At 50.1% G+C, this 16,594-nt stretch overlaps 1 protein-coding gene across 1 annotated transcript in view; it reads right to left on the minus strand.

Moving 5' to 3' along the window:
- TET3 (tet methylcytosine dioxygenase 3) overlaps positions 1 to 15,553 on the minus strand; it is a 59,711-nt gene extending 44,158 nt beyond the window's left edge. The window contains exons 1-2 of the mRNA XM_089668115.1: positions 15,433 to 15,553; positions 14,212 to 14,305 (exon numbers count right to left, since the gene is read on the minus strand). Of these exons, the coding sequence (XP_089524241.1) occupies positions 14,212 to 14,305; positions 15,433 to 15,443 (105 nt within the window). The 5' untranslated portion in view covers positions 15,444 to 15,553. The remainder of the gene's footprint in view (positions 1 to 14,211; positions 14,306 to 15,432) is intronic.
- Positions 15,554 to 16,594: the final 1,041 nt, after the last annotated feature.

Consider the following 16,594-nt stretch of genomic DNA (forward strand, 5'->3'; position numbering starts at 1 on the left):
GTATACTGTGCTCCCCGTATCCTGAGCTCCCCGTATCCCTGTATACTGTGCTCCCCGTATCCCTGCATACTGTGCTCCCCGTATCCCTGTATACTGAGCTCCCCGTATCCCTGTATACTGAGCTCCCCGTATCCCTGTACACTGAGCTCCCCGTATCCCTGTATACTGAGCTCCCCGTATCCCTGTATACTGTGCTCCCTGTATACTGTGCTCCTTGTATACTGTGCTCCTTGTATACTGTGCTCCCTGTATACTGTGCTCCCTGTATACTGTGCTCCTTGTATACTGTGCTCCCTGTATCCCTGTATACTGTGCTCCCTGTATACTGTGCTCCCCGTATCCCTGTATACTGAGCTCCCCGTATCCCTGTATACTGTGCTCCCCGTATACTGTGCTCCCCGTATACTGTGCTCCCCGTATCCCTGTATACTGTGCTCCCTGTATACTGTGCTCCCCGTATCCCTGTATACTGTGCTCCCCGTATCCCTGTATACTGTGCTCCCTGTATACTGTGCTCCTTGTATACTGTGCTCCTTGTATACTGTGCTCCCTGTATACTGTGCTCCTTGTATACTGTGCTCCCTGTATCCCTGTATACTGTGCTCCCTGTATACTGTGCTCCTTGTATACTGAGCTCCCCGTATCCCTGTATACTGAGCTCCCTGTATCCCTGTATACTGTGCTCCCCGTATCCCTGTATACTGTGCTCCCCGTATCCCTGTATACTGTGCTCCCCGTATCCCTGTATACTGTGCTCCCTGTATACTGTGCTCCCTGTATCCCTGTATCCCGTGCTCCCTGTATACTGTGCTCCCCGTATACTGTGCTCCCCGTATCCCTGTATACTGTGCTCCCCGTATCCCTGTATACTGTGCTCCCCGTATACTGTGCTCCCCATATCCCTGTATACTGTGCTCCCCGTATACTGTGCTCCCCGTATCCCTGTATACTGTGCTCCCCGTATACTGTGCTCCCCATATCCCTGTATACTGTGCTCCCTGTATACTGTGCTCCCCGTATCCCTGTATACTGTGCTCCCCGTATCCCTGTATACTGTGCTCCCCGTATCCCTGTATACTGTGCTCCCTGTATACTGTGCTCCCTGTATATTGTGCTCCCTGTATCCCTGTATACTGTGCTCCCTGTATACTGTGCTCCCCGTATACTGTGCTCCCCGTATCCCTGTATACTGTGCTCCCCGTATCCCTGTATACTGTGCTCCCCGTATCCCTGTATACTGTGCTCCCCATATCCCTGTATACTGTGCTCCCTGTATACTGTGCTCCCCATATCCCTGTATACTGTGCTCCCCGTATCCCTGTATACTGTGCTCCCCGTATCCCTGTATACTGTGCTCCCTGTATACTGAGCTTCCCGTATCCCTGTATACTGAGCTCCCCGTATCCCTGTATACTGTGCTCCCCGTATCCCTGTATACTGTGCTCCCCGTATCCCTGTATACTGTGCTCCCCGTATCCCTGTATACTGTGCTCCCCGTATCCCTGTATACTGAGCTCCCCGTATCCCTGTATACTGTGCTCCCCGTATCCCTGTATACTGAGCTCCCTGTATACTGTGCTCCCCGTATCCCTGTATACTGAGCTCCCCGTATCCCTGTATACTGAGCTCCCCGTATCCCTGTATACTGTGCTCCCCGTATCCCTGTATACTGTGCTCCCTGTATACTGTGCTCCCCGTATCCCTGTATACTGTGCTCCCCGTATCCCTGTATACTGTGCTCCCTGTATCCCTGTATACTGTGCTCCCTGTATACTGTGCTCCCTGTATCCCTGTATACTGTGCTCCTTACTATATCCGTCCAAGAGTTTTTCAAAACTATCAATACTTCCCGCAGAAAGCAGCAATTGTGGAAGTTCCACATCATTACCGCCCTGACAGTGAAGACCCCCTACGTAGTTTAGGATTAAACCTCTCCTCCTCCAATCTCATTGAGTGGCCCCGTGTCTTCTTATATTCCCTGAGACAGAACAGTTTATTCCCTCTGCTGGGATCACCATGCAGGGATTTGTATATCACCATCATATCTCCTCTCCAGCGTCTCTTCTCCAGGGAGACAATGTTTAGTGTTCGGAGCCGTTCCTCATACCGGAGGTCCTCCAGCCCCATTATTAACTCTGGACTCTCTCCAGTTCCACCATCTCCATCCTGAGAACTGCTGATCAGAACTGGACACTCCAGATGTGGCCAAACCAGAGTTTTATAAAGAAGCAGGATTCTAGTTTTGTCTCTGGAGTTATTCCCCTTTGTAATGCACACTAATATGTTGGCTTTGCTTGCTGCTGATTGGCATTGCTGAGTTCGTCATCTACTAGGACCCCCAGACCTTCTTCCATTCTGGATTCCCCCAGAGGTTCTCCCCCTAGCCTGTAACTCACGTTCATATTTTTAGCCCCCAAAGTGCATTACTTCACATTTTTAAGCATTAAACCCCTTTTTCCATATATCTGCCCCCCCCCCCTTTATTTTATTGAGGTCTTCTTGTAAGATTTCTTCTATATCTTGCTATGAAGTTATTGCCCTACTTAGCTTTGTATCGTCAGAGAACACTGAGATTGAAACATTAAACATTGGCCCCAGGACAGAGCCTTGTGGTGCCCCACTCACCACTCCAGACCACTCCAGACCACTCTCTATTTATCACCTCCTTTGGTCATGGCCCTGTATCCAGTTTTCTTTCCAGGTACATACACCATGGTCCATGTCTAGAGACCTCAGTTTGTAAATTAATCATTTAAGGGGAAATGTATCGAATGCTTTTGCAAAATCCAGATACACCACATCCACTGGCCTTCCTTTATCTGGATGTCAGCTCACGTCCTCATAGAATGTTAACAGATTGGTTGGCAAAAATGACCTTTCATAAATCCGCGCTGATTACTACTAATCAGTTTTCTTCTGCAAATTCTTGGATATAGTCCCTTATTATCCCGCCAATAGTTTACATACTATTGATGTTAGACTGAGTGGTCTGCAGTTCTCAGGTATAGGTCTCTGCCTTGTTTTGAATATTGGTACCACGTTGGCCTTTTGCCAATCAAATGGTACCTGTCAGTATCTTTCCATACATATCAGGAATAGTGGTTTGGCTATAACCTGACTGAGTTCTTTGAGGACTCTTGGCTGTAAGCCAATATCTTTCTTGGACATTGTCTTCTGTCAGCCACAAGGGTACATTCTGTGATGCGTTACTAATGATACAGCCTTGATTACTATTCCCCTCCTTTTCCTTTGTACAAACTGAGGAGAAGAATGCCTTTAGCATAGTTGCCTTCTCCTTGTCATTTGTAACCAACTTCCCTTCGTCATCCTTCATGGGGCCAATATGTTCTGTCCTCACTTTTTTTTACTGTTAATATATTTAAAAATGTCTTGTTTTTTTTATACTCTTCTTTGCTATGTGTCTCATAATCTATTTTAGCTGCCCTGATTGCTTTCTTACACTTCTTATTGCATTCTTTGTAGCGCTGGAATGCTGCCAATGACCCCTCTGCATTATATTTCTTCTATTCTTTTCTCTTTATTATGTTCTTTTGCGTTAAGGTTTAGCCATCCAGGTTTAACCTTCGCTCTTTTATATGTATTGCCCATTGGAATACCTTTATTTAATAGGATCCTAAAGTATTCCCATTTTTCCTCAGTGTTCAATGTTCCCATGTAATATCTTGTAGCACGGAGTGCAGATTAGAAAAGTTGGCTCTTTTGAAGTTTAGTGTTTTTGTACTACCCCTGTGCCTCGTTATCCTTTGATTTATGCTGAATGTAATTAACCTGTGAACGTTGGTTCTTAAGTTGTCCCATATTTCCACCTTTGCAACTCGATCTGTGTTATTTGTAATTAGTAGATCTAGCAATGCATTCTTTCTAGTCAGGGAATCCACCAACTGGCTCATGAAGTTGTCCTGTAAGACGTTTAAGAAATGGTGCGCCTTAAATGAGTGATCTGTTCCTTCTGCCCAGTCAATATCTGGATAGTTGAAGTCCCCCATTGTGATAACACAGTCCTGCTTCACTGCCATTTCTAACTGAGATAGGAGATCCACCTCCTCCTCATCCTTCAGATCAGGGGGCCTGTAGCATACCCCCACTATTAATTTCCCACTTGTTTCTTCCCTTTGGAGTTCCACCCACAAGGACTCCACTTCTTCCTGTGCCCCGTTTTCAATGTTGTCCCTCACATTCACTATCAAATCATTCTTGATATACAGACATACGTTTCCTCCTCTTCTACCCTCCCTGTCCCTCCGATACAAGAAATGCCTCTGGATAGTTATATTCTCTGTAATGTGTAAGCGATGATCGCGTTCCTTCATTGTTATATTTTATAAAAGCTCTTTTCTTATTATCTATGGCTTTTGTAACTTTGGCCGTAAGACACAGAGGTTGGATTTGTAGCCTTTTATACTTGGTGCCCACGGGGATATATTCTGCAGTGTGGTCACATACAGTCTTTGTGAAGAACTCCCATTTCTGTGTTGTGTTCATCCATGCCAATATTCCTCCCAGTCTAAGTCTTGGAGAGCAGCTCTCAGCCTTGGAAAATTAGCTCTCTTGAAATTGAGCGGTTTTATTTTTCCCGTATGTGCTCGCTGTTTACAGCTAACAATAAATGAAATCATGTTATGGTCACGGTTATGGTCCCTCCCCCAGCACAGCAGACCCCCTTCCATTAGGTGCAGACCATCTCTAGCATATAGGTTGCACCCCAATGAAAAGTCAGCCCAATGCTCTAGGAACCCAAATCCTTCCCTCTTACACCAGGCCTTCAGCCATGCATGGAGTTCTCTGATCTCCCCGTCTCTCCTGAGTTGCACATGACACCGGTACCATTTCAGAGAATATCACCTTGGAGGTCCTTCCCTTCAACTTGCAGCCGAGTTCTTTACATTGATTCTTATGGAGCCGCCACCTTCCATGTATTCTGTCATTGTTTCCAGCATGGACCAAGACAGCCGGGTCATGCCCAGCCCCCCCCCAGTAATGTATCAACCGGGTCCACCACATGCCGAACCCTGGCACCAGGGAGACAGCAAACCATTCGGCGGAGGCGATCCTGGCGACAAATGATTCTATGAGTCCTTCTTATAGAGAATCCCATAATACCACCAGCTGTCTAGGCCTTCCTGCACTACCCTCCCCCCAGTCTAGGCCTTCCTGCACTACCCTCCCTCCCAGTCTAGGCTTTCCTGCACTACCCTCCCCCCAGTCTAGGCCTTCCTGCACTACCCTCCCCCCAGTCTAGGCCTTCCTGCACTACCCTCCCCCCAGTCTAGGCCTTCCTGCACTACCCTCCCTCCCAGTCTAGGCTTTCCTGCACTACCCTCCCCCCAGTCTAGGCCTTCCTGCACTACCCTCCCCCCAGTCTAGGCCTTCCTGCACTACCCTCCCCCCAGTCTAGGCCTTCCTGCACTACCCTCCCCCCAGTCTAGGCCTTCCTGCACTACCCTCCCCCCAGTCTAGGCCTTCCTGCACTACCCTCCCTCCCAGTCTAGGCTTTCCTGCACTACCCTCCCCCCAGTCTAGGCCTTCCTGCACTACCCTCACCACCCCTCCCAGATGGTCTGCCCTCCCGGCTGTTAGGGATAGCAGTGACATCCAGGGCTGCCACCCCTGAGCATGCCACCCCCACATCTTCCCCGAACTTGGCAAATCTGTTTGGGTGCATAAACCCAGGGCCAGCCTTTCTTTTCTGTGAGCCCCTCCCACTCCCTCTCATTACAGTAATCCATCTTCCTACCTGATCATCCTGATTAGTCCCTCCGCCCTCCACATCAATCCCATTAGCCACCCGCTCAGAGAGCAGAAGACCCCTTTCAAGGTTGTCGGTTCTGCACAGTGTTGCAACTTGTTCCTCCAGATCTCTAACACGAGATTCCAGAAGGGCAATCCGCTCACATCTGCCGCAGCGGTGTCCATCCTGGAGGTGATCTGTCTCAGTGGGGTCCATCCTGGAGGTAATCTGCCGCAGCGGTGTCCATCCTGGAGGAGATCTGTCGCAGCGGGGTCCATCCTGGAGGTGATCTGTCGCAGCGGTGTCCATCCTGGAGGTGATCTGTCGCAGCGGTGTCCATCCTGGAGGTGATCTGTCTCAGTGGGGTCCATCCTGGAGGTGATCTGTCTCAGTGGGGTCCATCCTGGAGGTAATCTGCCGCAGCGGTGTCCATCCTGGAGGAGATCTGTCGCAGCGGGGTCCATCCTGGAGGTTATCTGTCGCAGCGGTGTCCATCCTGGAGGTGATCTGTCGCAGCGGTATCCATCCTGGAGGTGATCTGTCTCAGTGGGGTCCATCCTGGAGGTAATCTGCCGCAGCGGTGTCCATCCTGCAGGTGATCTGTCGCAGCGGGGTCCATCCTGCAGGTGATCTGTCGCAGTGGGGTCCATCCTGGAGGTGATCTGTCGCAGCGGTGTCCATCCTGCAGGTGATCTGTCGCAGCGGGGTCCATCCTGCAGGTGATCTGTCGCAGTGGGGTCCATCCTGGAGGTGATCTGTCGCAGCGGTATCCATCCTGGAGGTGATCTGTCGCAGCGGTATCCATCCTGGAGGTGATCTGTCGCAGCGGGATCCATCCTGCAGGTGATCTGTCGCAGCGGTATCCATCCTGCAGGTGATCTATCGCAGTGGGGTCCATCCTGCAGGTGATCTGTCGCAGTTGGATCCATCCTGGAGGTGATCTGTCGCAGCGGGGTCCATCCTGGAGGTGATCTGTCGCAGCGGTATCCATCCTGGAGGTGATCTGTCGCAGCGGGATCCATCCTGCAGGTGATCTGTCGCAGCGGGGTCCATCCTGCAGGTGATCTGTCGCAGCGGGGTCCATCCTGCAGGTGATCTGTCGCAGTGGGGTCCATCCTGGAGGTGATCTGTCGCAGCGGTATCCATCCTGGAGGTGATCTGTCGCAGCGGGATTCATCCTGCAGGTGATCTGTCGCAGCGGTATCCATCCTGCAGGTGATCTGTCGCAGTGGGGTCCATCCTGCAGGTGATCTGTCGCAGTTGGATCCATCCTGGAGGTGATCTGTCGCAGCGGTATCCATCCTGGAGGCGATCTGTCGCAACGGTATCCATCCTAGAGGCGATCTGTCGCAGCGGGGTCCATCCTGGAGGCGATTCGTCCCAGCGGGGTCCATCCTGGAGGTGATATGTCGCAGCGGGGTCCATCCTGGAGGTGCGGCTCCATTGCTGCCTACATGCGGCACAAAACCTTCCGCCCCGCTACACCTCATATCCCAGGTACAGTATTATTATTATATGGGATTTATATGGCGCCAACAGTGTGCGCAGCGCTGTACAAACCCCTCCCCCCCACTACACCTCATATCCCAGGTACAATTGTAACAGGAAATATCAGATGTCACTTACAGGTTAGTAGACTTCTGTTATAATCTCCTGTTTTCCAACTCCGGTTTTCTAACTCCACTTAGTCAAAGGTCAGGCAAGCAAAATACAGGCAAGCTGAAGAATGAGCGCGCTCAGAGTTATATAGGACCTGTATCACCTGTACCAATTAGCCCCGCCCCTTAATTAGCAGACTGACGGAAGAGAAGAACGAAAAAAGTTTGTTTAAAAAAGTGACAGAAAAAGTGATTTTAAAAAGTAAAAGCTTTTAGAAAGACCCAAAGAAGAAAACAAAACAACTACAAGCACCAGCAGTCAAAAGTAAAACTCTTTCACTCTCCACTCAAATTTCCCACTCAATTTAGCTATCAGCCAGCGAAAAATGCCAGGCCAATGTGGGGCCAATATTTATAAAGGGGTGAAAATCTTCCCAAGTAATTATAGACCTGTTAGTGTAACTTCTATAGTTGGGAAGATACTGGAGAGTTTAATAAAAGACCACAGAGAGGAGTTCTTGCTGGAAACAAATATTGGAAGCAACAGACAGCATGGATTCATGAAAGACAGAAGTTGTCACACAAGGGGTAGCGGTGGACGTGGTATACTCAGACAGAGGGGTGGCAGTGGACGTGGTATACTCGGACAGAGGGGTGGTGGAGGACGTGGTATACTCGGACATTGGGGTGGCGGAGGATGTGGTATACTCGGACAGAGGGGTGGCGGTGGACGTGGTATACTCGGACAGAGGGGTGGCGGTGGACGTGGTATACTCGGACAGAGGGGTGGCGGTGGACGTGGTATACTTGGACAGAGGGGTGGCGGTGGACGTGGTATACTCGGACAGAGGGGTGGACGTGGTATACTCGGACAGAGGGGTGGCGGAGGACGTGGTATACTCGGACAGAGGGGTGGCGGTGGACGTGGTATACTCGAACAGAGGGACGGCGGTGGAAGCGGTATACTTGGAGAGAGGGGTGGTGGTGGACGTGGTATACTTGGAGAGAGGGGTGGTGGTGGACGTGGTATACTTGGAGAGAGGGGTGGTGGTGGACGTGGTATAGTCAGACAGAGGGGCGGCGGTGGACGCGGTATAATGGGACAGAGGGGCAGCGGTGCACGCGGTATAGTCAGACACAGGGGCGGCGGTGGACGTGGTATACTTGGACAGTCATTCCCATGGCAACTAGGGGAGGAGGCCTGCTCCAGCAATGCCACCTCTTAGCTGATATCCCCAACATCATGCAACGTGGCATATTTATTGGGATGTACCAATTCAGGGCTAGCCTCCCTAAGGCTCTTCCCTCTACCCCTCCTTCTGTCACCCAGCTTATGTAGGAAGTTTTCCTTTCTGTGTCAGCGTGACCCAAGTGTGATGTGTTCCTGAGTACTTCTACATACTGAGGTCAATATAAAAAAAAAATAGGAAAAAAAATTTGCCTATCAATATTGAATGTTTTTTCCACTTTGGAAGGGAGCTCTGAACCCGAGCAGGTCCTTCAAGATGACTACATTGGACCACGAAGGGGCTGTGTAGAGACCAGATAAATGGAGTTCTTATGAGGGACTCCACCTTCACTGGAGGTTCAATGACTTTCTACGCCTCCATCTGATTGTTCTCACAATACTCAGTACCTGGGGCCCAGAACTTTTCCTTTTAACTGCTTTTCTACTATCAAGTACAAGATGGTCAAAAGCTTTGGTGCCCCCTTCCTTCGCTGGTGCCAGAGGTGCAAACATTCCAACCAATCGGCAGATTAAACTGCTACCAATCTACCATCACACTGAGATATGATTGGCTGCTTTTAGTTTGACACAGCCCAGAACTCCTTGGAAAGCTGTAGGGGTGGGGATGCGGAAGACCCCTTTAATAAAATAGCGCAGTGTGGATTTTCACATTTCCATCCTGTTTTTTAAACCAGACAAATGGGAGCGTTTTACACCTGGAATGTAAATCACGTCGGGTTATGGTCGGAGCAGCGTTGCCTCGGCGCAGATCTAATCTATAAATCCGATTGAAAATCCTTCCACTTTCGAGGAACGGCCTCTATCTACAGAATATTTAATTCCTCACATACAGCATGGCGCGGAATAAAGGAGAAGCTGTAATGAGCTGGAGGAGTTTGGTGCGCTGTGTGTCCTCCAGGAGTGGAGTACGCAGCGCCACTGGCCACCCGGAGATGGCCTCTGTAAATAATGATGTAAACAAGCCGCCGTGTCCTCGGTTCACCTTCGTCCTGCATGTGAGAGTCGGCTTCCTGACAGCCCACAACGCCATCCGCTCTTAGAAAGCACAGAGGATAAACACCAGGAAGAGGGTGGAGGAACTGAGGATCCCAATGTCGTTCGCTTCACAAGGGAGGAAATCGGCCACAAATATCTCTAGAATTCGGATCCATTGTAGTCGGCTGCATTCTACTCCATAGATTAGTCCCTGCATCCAACTTCCACTTTATAGCTATAGACACCATTATCACATAACAATTAAACCGAATACACCGGAATGTTCTTCTAACGTCTATGGCCAATCAGTGCTGCATCTTCCATCACATGGACTTGTGGCACCAAGTGATGGCGTGGAGCTACTAAAGGCCAATAGACTGCAAGTGCAGCGGCTCCAGAGCTTAGTAAATGTGGCGAAGCTCTGCTGACTTCCATCATCCAATCATACGTGTAGCACTACCCCCGAAGGGGCCACTTGGTAATTTTGGGTTCCCTGTTCTGCGCCTCGACTCCATGAACAACCTCGGCCCCTCTGACACACCGGCTTGAATGAATAACTACAACACAAGTGTAGGGTCCGTTTCCCCTGACTGTAGGATATTGGTTCAGCAGTAGACTATTAGTCTGTTGATAATTTGCAGAAATGACAGCATAAGATCCAGTTTGACCCGCAGCGGGTAAATCAAGGTGCAGCCTACTAAGCAGGGTGGGGCTGTTCTCAGATAATAAAAGGTAAAACATAAATGTCTATATAAGTATCTCTATACCAATAGCAATAATCAATACATCAATATGTAAACGAGTAAATCAATAATAAACAACACAACTGTCCTGTAAAACATGCCTACAGGGATAACAGTTCCCTAGCAGTTTTGCGCACTCACAGGATTGGGAGATGGTAGGGAACCATATTAAAGAGCAGCAGCTGGCCATGGGCAAGTACGGTTCGGGGGAGAGGCAGTCTTTAGTCCTAGATCTTCACTGACTAGTACGATGGAGCTCGTTGTGGTCATGATTAGGCTCCGCAGGCACAATTAGGCTGAATGGCAGAATGGCTCAGTCCCTGTGTCAGGAATGGACTTGCCAGTAATGGTGGGACTCATCTGCCTTGTGGGCTGCAGTACCAGGGCTGGCCAGCGGGTGCTCTCAGCAATCAGACTCAACCCTGCAGCCAGCCAAACACCTGAAGCTGATTATGCAGGTGTATTTAAGGGATGGTCAGACCTGCAGTCTGGGCCTTGGTGTGTGTTTTTCCTGGGCCCCTGTATCTTGTTACCTGCATCCCTGTTCCTGTTTCTGCCTCTGCCTGACTTGTTGCCGACCCGGTCTGATCCTGACCTCTGCTGACTTCTCCTGTTTTGATCCCTGGCTTGTGACCCCGACCATTCTCTCCGCCTGCTCCTCCTGTACCTACCTGCCCGATAGTTATTGACCCGGCCTGCCTGATTACGTTGTGCTCTCTATGTGTATGTACCTGTGTATCTGTATCAGTTTAGGTTTGGGTTTGTTTCACCTTGTTGTATGTATTTGTGTTAGCTTGGGGTTTGGTGCACTGCGTTTATGTATTGTTAGTGTTAATAAATTATATTGTTATAACTTATCTGAAGCCTGCATTTCCCTGCGTCAGTTCACATACCTCTGGTCATACCTGGAGCCCTGACACCCTGAGAGCAGTAATAGATAACGGCCACCAGGCCCCTCACCAGACCCAGCAAAGCTGCAGCCGTGATCCCCCAGCATGAATGATAGCTCTCGGTCTATGGTGCAGCACATCTGTATCCCGGCAGAGTCCATCTCTGGCTGGTGGTGCTGGGCACAGTGGTTCTCTATCTCCCTTAGCAGCTTGGGAAGGTGCTGGGCAGCGTGGTTGTCCCTCCACTCAGGTTCACAGCAGATGGGGACTCCAGTGGCTTGGTCCCTGGTTCTGATGGAGTTCCTCAGCCAACCTTGCTTCTCGAACTCTCCCTCGTATTCCCGGGTTTGCTTTTTTTCAGGGCTTCAGGCCATATCTCCCCTTGAGCAGAGCATGCTGGGGGCTGTAGTTTGCTCCCTTAGGCTTGGAATGGGGGGCCGCCTGTTTCTGAGTCTACATGTCCCATGATCCTCCCCTCTGCCTCTCTGATTGGTCCCCTTGCTGTGGCCAATAGGAAGGGGACAGAGGTGTCAGCGATCCTAGTAAGCGCCTCTCTGTTCTCATGTGTAGTAGTTGGAGGACATGGGGGGGAGCCTACAGTGGCTCTCTCTCACTGCAGTGCAGAACAGCCTCTCCAGTCTCCCGTTGTGGCAGCCGTGGCTCGAGCGGGGGATGGGTTGGTGGGGTGTGGAGCCCACTGTCACTCTTCTACACTGCAGGGAGGAATGGAGAGAGCGGGGTGGAAGGTGGTGGCTAGTACCCACTACATGTGCAAGGAAAAATGCAGTATTTTGGTTTTCCTTGCACCTGCTTGGGTATTCTTTGCAAAGTGACACCCCTCATTTACTAAGCTCTGGAGCAAATGCACTTGCACAGACTATTTGCCTTTAGTAAATCCACCCCAATGAATCTGTGTCACTATTACACATCGGATGTGGCATGTGACATTTTTCAACACACGTGTAGAGACCACTAGCTGGGGCTAGTGTGAGGTACATTTATGTTTGGATCATGTTGGTGAGTGAGCCTGAATTTCTGTGGGTTCAGTGTGAGGTCAGGCTGGATGACTCAGCAGGTCGCCTCCACCTGGTTCTGGGGTCCATGGAAACTTCCAGAAGCCAGTGGGCAGAAGGGTGAAGACTTCAATCTGCACATTCATGGGAGTCTGACCAATCCCAGAGGGGAGGCTCTGGTAGTGTGGTAGAACAGCCCATAAATATGAGACAGCCATGCTAGAAGGGGAGTCGGGTAGAAGATGGAGTGCTGAGGGGTACTGCTGTGTAGCCTGGAAGGGGGCCATAGAGAAGGGAGGTTCTGCCTCCAGGCAGGAGGATGAAAGAGGGAGCTCCACTGCCCTGCCGTGCCATCCACCAGGGAAGGACAGCCTGGATAATGTGGAAAGGAACCAGCTCAGTGGAAGGCCTGAAAGCAGTTCTATCCACAGCTGCAGGACAAGGACAGTGTGAGCCCAGGGACACCCCCAGGTCTTAGAAGGAAATGGTCTGCTGGATACAAGTTCTGGCAAGTCTTCAGGGGGCAGTTCATAGCTTACCCAATCCCTTGTCCTGGGATCAGATACCGTAGCCAAGTAGGCTGGTATTCTGTGCACTGAGGGGACCAAGAGCTTCTAAATCCACTCGGGACACCAAGCTCCTAGAAGGCGATTACTTTACTAAGGACTGTAATGGTTCCGCCTGGAACGCAGTCGGGTGTCTGTCGATATTTTTCTAAGTGTGCCAGAGCAGGAAACGTCCTCATTTTGCTATTTCTTCAATCAAATTGGGAATCCCATAACAAAAGGTCAAGGACTATTTTTCTGACTGTGTGTTGCCTGGCTGTGCATAGCTTAGGGGGACCCAAAACTCAGAGACTCCTGTGGGGGTAGCGCTACAGATTTATAACCAAAGATAAAAGTTTTTTTTACAATTGAAAAGCTAAAATTAAACAGTGAATGGAAAGCAAACTGTGTTTTCCATACCACAACTTATCTGCTAATTCTCAGCCTTCACCTAATGCCTAATCTTGGCCTAACCCTAAACCTCAACCTAACCCTTAAAGATAGTTCTTAACCCTAAACTCAACCTTAAACCCTCAACTTTGCCCTTACCCCAACCCCACCCCTATGTCTCCTCTTCAACCTAACCTTTAACCTCAAACCCAATATAGCCAACTGCAGCCTAGATCATTGGTAACCCCTGAACCTAACCCTCAGATTGTGAAGGGTCTCGTTCTTCCTGTTGGATATTTAAATTCTTTACTTTATTGAGCAGCAGGAAGATGAAGACTTCAAGATGAATGAGGGTCAGCAGAATTAAAGTACACAGAGGAGCTCCCTCCACTGATGTCCTCTGTGATGGAAGAAGGCAGAGGAAGATCCAGTTCATTATCCTCATAACTGAGACTTCAAAGACAAAGGTACTATCCCCGACGCGTCACATCATTCATGTGTCCTAGACGTACAACCATAACAAAAGCCATAACAACAGGCTAGCTTTCTCTGGAAACAAAAATGACTTGCAGATTGGGTGACTTTACCCCTCAGTGTATTATTTATCCATTCTTGAAAACCATGTTAACTGTCATCGGTTTATATGAACTATCAGGTATTCGCTCCTCCATTCAGGCTGCTTGTAAGGACCCGTCACTGAGGCGTGTTCCCGAGTTCTCCGCATCAGACGGTACGGGGGAAAGGCACAATTGTCATACAAAGGCTGTATTAATGCCCAATTCTGGGAGGACTGAATATGGTCCCTGCGTGGTATAGAAATCTGAGAGCGGAATATCTGGATCTGATTGGACCATTCCTGTAAATGGAAGATCTAATGCAACACCCAGATATATAGAGGTGTCAGGTGACCCAGCATGACTTTCTGGCCAGTTTTCTACATTCATGATATACAGCATACATTCAAAACAATAATATCAGTTAAAGGTCCAATGGCCGTGTTAGACTGAAATTCTGACAAATTGGGATTTAAACATAAAAACAAATAATTAGAGTACCCACCCATTTTGCAATGGGACACCCCCTGGAGCTCTTCCCTTCCTTTCCTGTATAAATTACTTTTTCAATGCGGATCGCTTTCCCTTTCTCTCCATACCTACAGAATAAAAGAGACATTAACTGAAGGACAAGCAATGGAATAATTTGCAACACTTCAGTTCTGTGACACAGGAGGAGAGGGAGCGGAGGGACGCAGGAGGAGGAGAAGGAGCGGAGGGACACAGGAGGAGGAGAGGGAGCAGAGGGATGCAGGAGGAGGAGAAGGAGCGGAGGGACACAGAAGGAGGAGAGGGAGCAGAGGGATGCAGGAGGAGGAGAAGGAGCGGAGGGACACAGAAGGAGGAGAGGGAGCAGAGGGATGCAAGAGGAGGAGAGGGAGCGGGGGGATGCAGGAGGAAGAGAGGAAGCGAAGGGATGCAGGAGGAGGAGAGGGAGCGGGGGGATGAAGGAGGAGGAGAGGAAGCGGATTGATGCAGGAGGAGGAGAGGAAGCGGAGGGATGCAGGAGGAGGAGAGGGAGCGGGGGGATGCAAGGGATGCAGGAGGAGGAGAGGAAGTGGAGGGAAGCAGGAGGAGGAGAGGTAGCGGGGGGATGCAGGGGTAGCAGGAGGAGGAGAGGAAGTGGAGGGAAGCAGGAGGAGGAGAGGGAACGGGGGATGAAGGAGGAGGAGAGGAAGAGGAGGGATGCAGGAGGAGGAGAGGGAGCAGGGGGATTCAGGAGGAGGAGAGGGAGTGGGGGGATGCAGGAGGAGGAGAGGGAGCGGGAGGATGCAGGAGGAGGAGAGGGAACGGGGGGATGCAGGAGGAGGAGAGGGATTGGGGGGATGCAGGAGGAGGAAAGGGAACGGGGGGATGCAGGAGGAGGAGAGGGAGTGGGGGATGCAGGAGGAGGAGAGGGAACAGGGGGATGCAGGAGGAGCAGGAGGAGGAAAGGGAACGGGGGGATGCAGGAGGAGGAGAGGGAGCGAAGGGATGCAGGAGGCAGATACAAGAGAGGCTGAATTAGGGATGAAACAAGGGGGGGGGGGGGGGGGGGAGAATTTAATCACATTACATTTCCTTTGCCCAATATTTAGTGGCTGTCAATGGTCATTGGAAGATAAAGCACAAAACTACAGTTAAATACATAAAATTATCAGCACAAAAATGTAAAATGAAATATTTGACTAAACATACAAGTGTACCACGAGAAGATGAAACGTCTCTACTTAGAAAGCCAACTCACCTCCCCTCCATCAACTCTCGGATTGAGGCCACTGTTGGTCCGGAGCCGAGGTGCGTGTAGTACGGTCCTTCGTCCTTCTCATTGATTTGCTCTAGAAAGAGATAACAAAGAATGAAGTATGAGAATTTACAAAGGACAATCTATGGAAAAGGAGACATTACAAGATGCACCATTACAGTGGGGGCCCCATGGTATACCAGAGTCAAAGTGGGGGCCCCATGGTATACCAGAGTCAAAGTGGGGGCCCCATGGTATACCAGAGTCACAGTGGGGGCCCCATGGTATCCCAGAGTCAGACTATCCGTATTGGAGACATTACAAGATGCACCATCACAGTGGGGGCCCCATGGTATACCAGAGTCATAGTGGGGGCCCCATGGTATACCAGAGTCAGACTATCCATATTGGACACATTACAAGATGCACCATCACAGAGGGGGCCCCATGGTATGCCAGAGTCAGACTATCCGTATTGGAGACATTAGAAGATGCACCATCACAGTGGGGGCCCCATGGTATGCCAGAGTCAGACTATCTGTATTGGAGACATTACAAGATGCACCATCACAGTGGGGGCCCCATGGTATACCAGAGTCACAGTGAGGGCCCCATGGTATACCAGAGTCACAGTGGGGGCCCCATGGTATCCCAGAGTCAGACTATCCGTATTGGAGACATTACAAGATGCACCATCACAGTGGGGGCCCCATGGTATCCCAGAGTCAGACTATCCGTATTGGAGACATTAGAAGATGCACCATCACAGTGGGGGCCCCATGGTATACCAGAGTCAGACTATCCGGATTGGAGACATCACAAGATGCACCATCACAGTGGGGGCCCCATGGTATACCAGAGTCACAGTGGGGGCCCCATGGTATCCCAGAGTCACAGTGGGGGGCCCCATGGTATCCCAGAGTGAGACTATCCGTATTGGAGACATTACAAGATGCACCATCACAGTGGGGGCCCCATGGTATGCCAGAGTCAGACTATCTGTATTGGAGACATTACAAGATGCACCATCACAGTGGGGGCCCCATGGTATACCAGAGTCACAGTGAGGGCCCCATGGTATCCCAGAGTCAGACTATCCGTATTGGAGACATTACAAGATGCACCATCACAGTGGGGGCCCCATGGTATACCAGAGTCAGACTAT

This window comes from Staurois parvus, unplaced genomic scaffold (genome assembly GCF_062004578.1).
Source record: "Staurois parvus isolate SC_StPar_1 unplaced genomic scaffold, SC_StPar_1.0 ptg003858l, whole genome shotgun sequence".
Taxonomy (NCBI): Eukaryota; Metazoa; Chordata; class Amphibia; order Anura; family Ranidae; genus Staurois; species Staurois parvus.